Genomic DNA, 9,846 nt, shown 5'->3' on the forward strand with positions numbered 1-9,846 from the left:
TTTTTTTGATTCATTCAGAAACAATTCTTGTCTTTTTTTTTCCTTAGGCGAACATTTTCCTCCGTGCTTTATGAACGAATCTCCAACACATGACCGTAAGAGTTGTTGCTGGGTGTGCAGCATCGATGCATGTGCAGTTCGTGTTCCTTCTTGAGAAAGAGCGTGTTGCAATTTGCAAAAGCATTGTTGGAATTTGTTTTGTTTTGTTTCCAAGGAGGTGCTGGTGGTAGTTTACCTGTTTTCGGCTGCTGAAAACTGTCACCCAGGACAATCCTCGTGCTATTTTGTGTCCTATGATGTGTGCGGCGTGCATAGCATTTGTCATCCATAATTTCACTGCAAATGTCAATAATATGGAGAAATAATTGGTTCAGTTGGGAGAAAAACGTGACGACAGCAAATCCCGCATTTCACATTCAGTTTCCGTCTTTGCATAAATATATTTTTGAAGCATACTTTCGAGTTTATGGATATTAGAAATCATCAATGTGTCAAAAGAAATCAAATCAAATGTCTAATTAATACAAATCAACCATACAGGAGGGTTTTTCTATGTATCAAATCGTAAAATAATAGTAATAAAATAATAGTTCAGACCAAGTCATCTGACAACAAAGCATGTTTTTATTGCACAGTATTAGTAAAGGAATAAATAAATTATACATAGCAAAACAGTTTTTTTCAGATCCTACAAATAAAATGCACTATACACGTGCACTTTTGCGCATGCACGCGCAGCCAGACAAAATAGTCCCTCAGCAAAAATAGATTTCATGAATAATTTTGTATTTCACTTAAAACACACATTATTTCATTATTTTTGTGAAAAAGGTGCAAAAGGAATAAGGAATAATAATGTTAAATTTTATTGAAAACATTGAATTCTCACAAACATGTGGTGAAGTATTTAGTCGCCTCTAACGTGCACATTTATCAGCGCACGCCAGGACACCGTTTGGTGTTTCTGTCTGACCTTTTAAATTTCATAGTTGAATCTGAACTCAGCAGCGAGGACAGATGACCCGCGATTACGCATCAAACTCGCGCGTAAAGAAGATGAGCGTCAACAAAAATTATATGAATTAAATCTATATTTTATTGTCAATTACTTTGTTGAAGACTTATAAAATACTTTTTAAAACAACGGATCCACAACGCCCACACACACGCGCGCGCACACACACACATCCTCTTGTGGTTGTCCTTATCAGTTTGGCAGGGATTTATGCTAACAATTCACATTTTAGTGTCGTATTTTTAAATTTATGAAAGTAAATATGAGCTCATTTGACTTTTAGTACAGTAAAGAGGATTTTTTCTTGGCTCAACAACAATAATTTCACTTCTGCACGCAACATCTGTCAGGCCTGCACTCCCTTATTTAGACTTCTTCTCACAGTGTTTACACTTTTTCTCATCAGACTACTTCGTTACAAAAAAATTAGTGCTGCAGGGTGAAAATATATAAACACTTTGCATGTATTTCCCAAACACAGTGGTTGAACAAAAAATAAAATTAATAATGTGCACACACATGTTGACATGTTGTGGAGTTTTAATAATTAATACTTCTCCTGTCTGCACAAATGCATTTCACTCTCCAAGAGGAGCTGCGTAAATGCGCAGTGATTCCACTGTACGTGATCGTGTTACGTGATTTGTCTTCTATACGTAACATGATAATTCTGCTAAATGACAAGTGGACAAAACAGTAAATTAGTGCTGCTGGAACCAACTGCCGCCTGACCTGATTTCTGTGATATCAAAGCTTTCGTCGAGCCTTTTTAGCAACTCCTGTTTCCTCTTTTCCTGCCTCTGTCCGCTCGGCCTTTCTGACTTTAGGAGGAAAAAAAAACTGTGCACACAGGGGTGGTTTTATCTGCGCGCGGATCTTTTTCACATATTAACGGCACGTTTGTGAATAATCAAATGATCCTCGTTAAAATTTATTGTTGGGTATAAAAAACATGAATGGAGTGCTGTCGAATATAGTGGAGCTGCTTACCAGGTTTCAGAGAAATCCACAAATCTTAGATGACGAAACGTTTTAATCAGATCCACCTTAAAAATATGCAAATTCTTGTGTTTTGAACATTTTTGTTAGTTTTTTTTAAACTAGAATGCGTGTGTCCCTCACATTGTTGCCGTATTTTTATTGCCAGTTCTATTCGGAAATAAATCCTTTTTTTTTCAATTCATTTTTTTGCTTTAGTAAACAAAAAGACATACAATAAAAGCTCTAACAATGCAATATCATCTGCCGCTGCTTGGAACTGTGGTAGATTTTGCTTGGCAGAGATTGATTACACCATCAAATAGTTCCTCGCTTTCAGACGGAATGCTGCGCATGTCTGCACTGCGTCTGCGGGAAAGTCCGGCGCTTGCTCCAAGGAGGCGTCATATCTTTACAAAAGCGACATTCGTTGTCGAAGTTTACCTCTACATGTCCAAAAAAGGGGCAAAAGAGCGCATTCATTAATCCCATTTATGTGCAACGTATCCAAGGATAAGTGGCGCATTGATCCACTGTACAATTTTTGTGGGGGTAAATATAATCACGTGTCAGCGAGGCAGCCAATAGGAGTCCGGGAAGCACTGAGAAATAATTACCTGCCTTGATTGTTCTATGGCCAGATAAAAAAGTACACATACACTCCATATAATAAACGGATGCATGTAAAAGAGTCGCGGAGGCTTCGACATGTCGACCACGGGTCCCATAAGTAATTATTATGTGGATTCCTTGATCAACCATGAGAGCGAGGATGTCATCGCGGCGGCTCGGTTTTCGGCGCCCGGTTCGCACCCAGCTGGCCCTCGACCGACGTCCTTGGTGCCGGAGTGTGGCGATTATCCTTCCTGCAGCTTCGCACCCAAGCCTCCCGTCTTCTCCTCCTCCTGGGCCCCCGTCCACTCCCAGTCATCAGTGGTTTACCATCCATACAGCCATCAACCCCACTTAGGCACAGACTCGAGGTACATGCGCTCATGGCTGGAGCCGATTTCAGGCGCCGTGCCTTTCCATGGCTATCCGGGGAACAGCAGGCACTATGGACTGAAGCCCGACGCCTTTCCGGACCACAGAGCCGGCGAGTGTCTCGGCACGAACGGAAGGACCTACACGGATTATCTGTACTGTTCATCCACTGACATGCGAGACAAGGCGCAGCAGAATGCGCCTTCCCCAGAGTCGGAGCTGCTGACTTCGGGGAAGCATAAAGAGGAGAAGCCGGAGCTAGATCCCAGTAAGTTCAAGCTCCTACTGTGTTTTACAGCCAGTGAGGAAACCCTGCTTTGGATTGTATAAAAACAGCTTTGCTAAGAGCCATTTTATCGTCCTGCGTAAAATGAAATTATAAGCTGTTTCTTCCTCCCTTTGCAGCTTAGCTCTAAACCGCCTATGCTTGGGGGGGAAGCTTTAGGAACTATAAAAGACAAATGCTGCTAGGCTAATATTGGGGCAATAAAAGCAGACGGGGTTGTAAACATGGACTCAAACCCAGAGCAGGACGTTGAATTTGGATGGAAGGTCCACAACGTTAGAACATGCAAGGTGCTTATGGTACTTCAGGAAAAAGTCTGATTTATGAAGGAAAATGAAACCATTTTTTAAGTATTTGGGTGAAAAAAAAATACACATTTATTATTTTTTTAACCCAAAAGACACGACAAACCCACACAATTCTGAGATGATTGTAGACACACAACTGACAATTTAGTCTACTTTATTCGACCAAAGCAAATTCACATGACTGTTCCAGCCATCTTGAGGAATGTAGGGAGATACTCGAAGACTTTCACCACGGACCTGTAAAGGCTTGAACCACGGGCCATTTTATGGGCCAATAAAGTGAATAAGCGCATTGAGAATTTTACGACGGTGTTACTCACAAGTTAAGAGGACAAGGAAGCAAATCAAGCAAGGTTTGGTCAGTCTAAAACCCAGAAAACGTTCTTTAAATGTTTAATACTTTGCAGTGTATCCTCTGATAAGAACTCTTTTGCTGACCGTCTGTTAATTTTTTATTTATTTTGCAGACAACCCTGTGGCAAATTGGATACACGCTCGTTCCACGAGGAAGAAGCGATGTCCATACACAAAGTACCAGACTCTGGAACTGGAAAAGGAGTTTTTGTTCAATATGTACCTAACGAGAGACCGCCGATACGAGGTGGCCCGGGTTCTGAATCTGACCGAGAGGCAGGTCAAAATCTGGTTTCAGAACCGGCGAATGAAGATGAAGAAAATGAACAAAGAGAAGGGCGACAGCAAGGATCAGTGATAGGACTGCAGCGACAGAACAACCACATTAACCACTATAGAGTCACTTGGACAGCACAGATGTACCAAAACACGACCCCCCTTCATCCATGTTCTCATATTTATCACTTTGCTGGATTTTGTATTAACCCCAACATCCAGACTGTTAAAAGCTTAATATAATTTTTTTAGTTACTTATATAATTTGTGCAGCGTTTTGAAGAAAATATAGAAAAATAGACATGTGTTTTGATTTTTTTTTTTTTTGTAAAAAAAAAATAAATAAATAAAAAAATAATAAAAGAAGCGCATTTGGATACGAACAACTTTCCGAAGATAGAAACTTGAATTCATTTGAATTTCAGAAAAGCATAATTTATGATGTGAACGGTTCATGTTTGTTTCATTTACGCACGCGCACAGGTGTGGTCTTTTGTACAGAAATAGGGCATCTACGAACCATGCGTTTTTCTTGTATTTTGTGGTAGTTGTTGCTGTACATTTGTGCATTCTTTTTTTCTTCCTTTTAACTGTAGCCTGCGAGTTTATGTGGACAGTAGCTTTAGAGCTCTGCAAATATAACCATGATCACCAGTGTTTGCTTTCTGTTTTCATTGGGGGAACATCTTGTACTTTCACACGTACTGAGTGACACATTTGCTCAGACAATTATTTTATGTTATTGATTTAATTGTGATAATGTCACTTATAAGTGATCTGTGCAGACTGAACTGCATGTTTCAAGCACAGGTGTTAATAACACAAATATATGAGCTCTGAAAATGCAAAAAAGGAAAGCGTTCCAAGCTATATGTGGCTCATTTATTTACCATTTGTTCCCGGTACACAATATGGTCTTCTTTCTTGATTCACTACACTCAAAGTGGCAGTTATGCTCTCTAAACATGACATGCTAATCTAATTATTGGGCCAATTTAAATAAAACAACATTTTTGCTACACATTTTTCTAGTTTGGGTGATTTTTTTTAATGAGAACGAGCTGCATGTTATTTTCTAGGTTTTGTTTTCCTAGTAAATGAAAAAAAGTATTCCAATTCACCATTTAATACTTTTAAAAACAGTCTTAGTTTTAAATACAAAAATACAGCAGAGTTGTGTGCAAATGTGGAGCCTTATTTACAGTCAGGCTGCGAAGTTTGGCAGAAATCTGAAAAATGTGAACTACTGACATTCAAGTAAGAGACTATTTCCCATGGCCTGCATTTGTTTCCTGGGATAGGTCTAAATTGCCTTTTTGTGGTGGCAAACAATACAAGCAGGATGCCGTAATTTCAAAGCCCGATCCCGTGCATTTCCGCTCATCCCGGACAAAAATGCCAGTTTTACAGCCCCTGTTGGAGCTCGGCTGTTTGTCTCAAATGCAGACGAACAAAGCAAACTCGACTAACTGGCTAGACGTCTGGGCTAAATTACTTTATGGTTTTAATGGACGGTAGTGGTGGAGTCGCTGTGTGCAATGTCCATGCGGCTTTTTCCTGCCTCGACCACTCCTGCACTTCATGTGAGTGAAAGAATCAGCCATCAGATGTGGAAAAGTCGATGGTCGCGGCGCATTAATTTGAAAAAAAAAAAAATCTTATGTAAAGCTCAGCTGTTACCAAAACAGGAAATGGTGCACCATGACGCAGTCTTGTCTGCGAAAGCAAACAAATACAACACAATTATATATTTTTCTTTGAAAGCATTTATTTAAACATCAAATGGAAGGTTTGGATCAACTTTTCATTTCAGGTTGAGGAGCTTTCTGATTGGTGGGTTCATTCAGGTGCGGCAGAGATCAGAACACTAGATGACGCTGTTGGTCCATGTTTTGAGCGAAGTCTGACTGTGATGATTTTTTTTACTGCTATGTGGCTTGGCTGAAGAATGAAAAGTAACCTATCGATGACAAAGTGAAGGATTTGGCCGAGCATCCCATTTTGTGTAATCGGCCACAGAGCAGCACTTTACAAGGACTGCTGATATGAGTAAATGTGCTCATGAATACACGTGTTTGTTTGAATCTTCGTGTTTGCGTTCATGCGGTTCTGTGCTTTTATTTATGAGTGTGTTTTCGTTTAAGAAAGAATGGAAAAATGAGGTGTTGGGGGAGCTCTTTGTTTTCCATTAATTGTTGAGTAAGACAAAATAAATAATAAAAATAAAACTTTATAAATCCTAATGAAAACACATTTGGTGTTCACAAATATAACTAATATTTTTATTTTTCTGTAATCAAAAATAAATGGTAGAATTATCACTAAAAGTGTTCTAGAAAATTAAAAGGTGGGCTATATTAAAGAAAGACCAAGGAGCCTTTTCATGTAACCAAAAGTTTATTATTTTTATTTTATGACAAAGTCTAGAAAACAGCGTGCACAGGAAAAAACAAAACAAATAAAATTCCAATATATATATTTATATTATGATGAATAAACGTAAAATAATAATAAATGTTAGAAATAAAAAAAGACAAATGTGTTTTTAAAAAAAGGTTGTGGCTTTTTATTTTCATGCAGTGTAAAAAAAGTCAAATACTTTACGCAGAAATATGCGTAAAACCTAGGGAACCAAACCCACGCGCGCCTGCGTTTTTTGTATTTCAGGAGCAAAGTTGTGCAGAGCTGGGAGCTCCGCCGACTGCAGCTAAACATCCAATGTTACATTTTATGAACTCCCGTGTGGGAGATTTACTGCGTCTCCTCGCCGGTTTTACGGGGTCAGTTAGTGGCACACGGTATTCATAGGTCGTGTTTATATTTGCGTATGACGGGGTTTTAAAGCGCCTGGCGCAAGTACGTCGCCTTGGCCTTTAGTGGTGAACATATAGTGGATTTTCCCCTTAAATATATAATTTACCTCACATTATTTTAGTTTTATTTGGTGTCACAACACCAGAACTCAAAGAAACGTGTAAGCTGACTTACTGGAGTCCATCAAAGACAGCTTGGTCCTGACAGGTAGAGTTTGAGCTTGTTGCCCAAATGCCAAATTAAAAAGATGGTTTATCGTGTATATAAGAGGAAAATTCCCCGCCTCAAACTCATTTACTTTGTTGAGTTCACAAATGCATCATCCTCGCGCTCATATTCGACCCACTGCTCAGTTCCGGTGGTCAGCGCGTAACAAAGCTGCGTAATAAACACAGCATTGATCATGTTTACAGCCTCTTAGATTGTTGGCTTATGATTAGTGAAGCTTCTCTCAAGGTGGATATATACGCAGGGCCCGCGTCTGACCGGTCGTGGAAAGATGAAGGGGTGGGGAAGGTGGAGGAGGGTGGGGGCGGTTGGGTGGGAAGCTTAAAAAAAAGGGGGGAAAAGAAAGAAAAGAGCAGCGTCCGTGACTGTGCCGGTGGGACAATCCAGCTGTAATCGCACATGCAAACTCTCACGCCATGAGCTGCTTTTGAGACTGCGAAGCCCGAAGAAGAACGCGCACGACTGCGAGAGAAATCCGATGAGAGGGACGACTCAGAGAGAGTGAGCTGCCGTAGATTGTCCAAAGGGGCAGCGTTTCTCCTAGTTCCGGTTTGTCTGCCTGTGCGCGCGGTGCGAGTTGGGACCCTAAACAAAAGGCTGCCATCATCCTTAAGGAGATATTCTACAGCGGGGAGAGCGCATACTTGATGCTGACAAAACATGAGCTCCTATTTTGTTAACCCTCTTTTTTCTAAGTACAAAGGCAGCGAGTCACTGGAGCCAACTTACTACGACTGCAGGTTTCCACAGAGCGTTGCCCGCAGCCACACGCTGGTTTACGGACCCGGAGCAGCAGCACCGGGCTTCCAGCACCCGTCCCATCATGTGCAGGACTTTTTTCACCACGGGACCACGGGGATCTCCAACCCCGGATACCAGCAAAACCCCTGCGCGCTGGCTTGCCACGGAGATGCAACGAAATTTTATGGATATGAAGCGCTTCCGAGGCAAACGCTGTATGGTACCCAGCAAGACGCAAGCCTAGCGCAATACCCAGACTGTAAATCGTCGAGCAGCTCTAACCCCGGAGAAGGACAAGGCCACTTAAATCAAAACTCCTCTCCCAGTCTTATGTTTCCTTGGATGAGACCCCACGGTCAGAATCTTTATTATTATCATTATTATTTGTACTTTTGTGGGGGCGCCTGTGCGCGCCTGCGCATCTGTCCAGCATGTATGTTTTCATGTGCATTATGCTTGACTGTGTTTCTAAAAGGCTTGAGTAAAATAAGTTGCAGAGCATGATGGGGCACATATACAAGCTGAGCTTGAGGCTGCTGTGCAGCACATGTCCATACAGGGCCGCTTTCAAACGAGCTTTTAATGTCGAATCACAGATCACAACTCACAACACCACGCTCTTTGAAGTCAATCAGCGTTTCACTGAAGATATCTGTGGGACTCCATGGAGGAGGAGGAGGGGGGAGAATTAGTCATCTTTCGGAATATGATGAGACCCCGCAAAACCATCAGGATTTTCAGAGTGACAGGGGGGTTAAATGAAACACACCCCGATTATCCAGAATCCGGGTTTTAGGAGTAATTTGACCCAAAGGCCCACTGTGGCTCCATCTAAAAGAGCCATAATCGTGAGAGCTTTGTGGATATTATATTCCATGCATGGACCATTTTGTTCAGGCTATCAGGCTACAGTGACTCCACACAGGTGTAAGCTTTATCTGCTCACAGAGATATACATCATCAGCCTGTCTCCATCTGTCTGTTATCTCAGCTTAGCTTTTTTATACTTTACCTCCTTATTTTCCTCCTACGTGAGTGTGAAATTGGGTAGTGGGGAGAATTAGGCCCCTAATTGTAACTAAGGGGATCATACTAATTGTTATTGCTGTGTTTGAAGTATAAAAAAGAAATTGATATGCAATTTTCTGGAGAAATTAGGGCAAAAAATGAAGGAAAAGTTTAGCAAACTTTACCCAGAAGTGAGTTTAAAAGCAGCAGTTTGACGTCTGTAATTGACTCAAATATTGTTTGTTTTCCCTTCAAACTCTTTTTTTATGATTTGGAAAATTAATTCAAAATAGATTTTGAATGTTTTATGTTGTAGTCACATCAAATACTTAAGTAATTACATATTCTTTAAACGTATTTTCTTGTTTTGTTTATTAATTCTGGGAGGGGTCAATCCAGCTAACATCTGGCTTTATTTCATTTAAGCCCCAGGCAGACGGAACGGGAGGCAAACCTACAGTCGCTACCAAACTCTCGAACTGGAGAAGGAGTTTCTCTTCAACCCTTACCTGACCCGCAAGAGAAGGATCGAGGTGTCCCACGCCCTCAGTCTCACCGAGCGGCAAGTCAAGATCTGGTTTCAGAACAGAAGGATGAAGTGGAAAAAAGAGAACAACAAAGACAAGTTTCCGGGTCAGAGAGGAGAGGCTGAGGCAGAAGCCGAGGAAGAGGGCAACGAGGACGGTGAAGGGGAAGAAGCGGAGGAGAAAGAAGCGGAAGAGAAAGAGGAGAGCAAGGAGTGATTTTATTGTCCTTTTTATGGTTATATGGCTGAAAAGAGAAAAAGAAGGCTCCCATAAACAGAGCAAGAGTCACAAGGAGGCAGTGAGCGTCAACTTTATGACCACCCTTCC

At 41.1% G+C, this 9,846-nt stretch overlaps 3 protein-coding genes across 4 annotated transcripts in view; all 3 read left to right on the plus strand.

Moving 5' to 3' along the window:
- Positions 1-9,846, plus strand: part of hoxc10a (homeobox C10a) — a 47,455-nt gene that overhangs the window by 6,803 nt on the left and 30,806 nt on the right. The window contains exon 3 of one of the 2 annotated variants that reach the window (XM_036212719.1): positions 9,419-9,846. The exons of the other annotated variant lie outside the window; for it this stretch is intronic. The gene's annotated coding sequence lies outside the window, so the exon portion shown is untranslated. The remainder of the gene's footprint in view (positions 1-9,418) is intronic. 2 annotated transcript variants of the gene reach the window in all.
- On the plus strand, positions 2,212-5,857 carry hoxc9a (homeobox C9a). Its single transcript, XM_024292216.2, has 2 exons — positions 2,212-3,245; positions 4,039-5,857. The coding sequence occupies exons 1-2, from the start codon at positions 2,702-2,704 to the stop codon at positions 4,281-4,283; spliced, it is 789 nt and encodes a 262-aa protein (XP_024147984.1). The 5' UTR covers positions 2,212-2,701; the 3' UTR covers positions 4,284-5,857.
- hoxc8a (homeobox C8a) lies at positions 7,904-9,735 on the plus strand. Its single transcript, XM_036213019.1, has 2 exons — positions 7,904-8,204; positions 9,419-9,735. Exons 1-2 carry the CDS (start codon positions 7,904-7,906, stop codon positions 9,733-9,735), a joined length of 618 nt encoding a protein of 205 aa, XP_036068912.1.

This window comes from Oryzias melastigma, linkage group LG7, assembly GCF_002922805.2.
Source record: "Oryzias melastigma strain HK-1 linkage group LG7, ASM292280v2, whole genome shotgun sequence".
Lineage (NCBI taxonomy): Eukaryota > Metazoa > Chordata > Actinopteri > Beloniformes > Adrianichthyidae > Oryzias > Oryzias melastigma.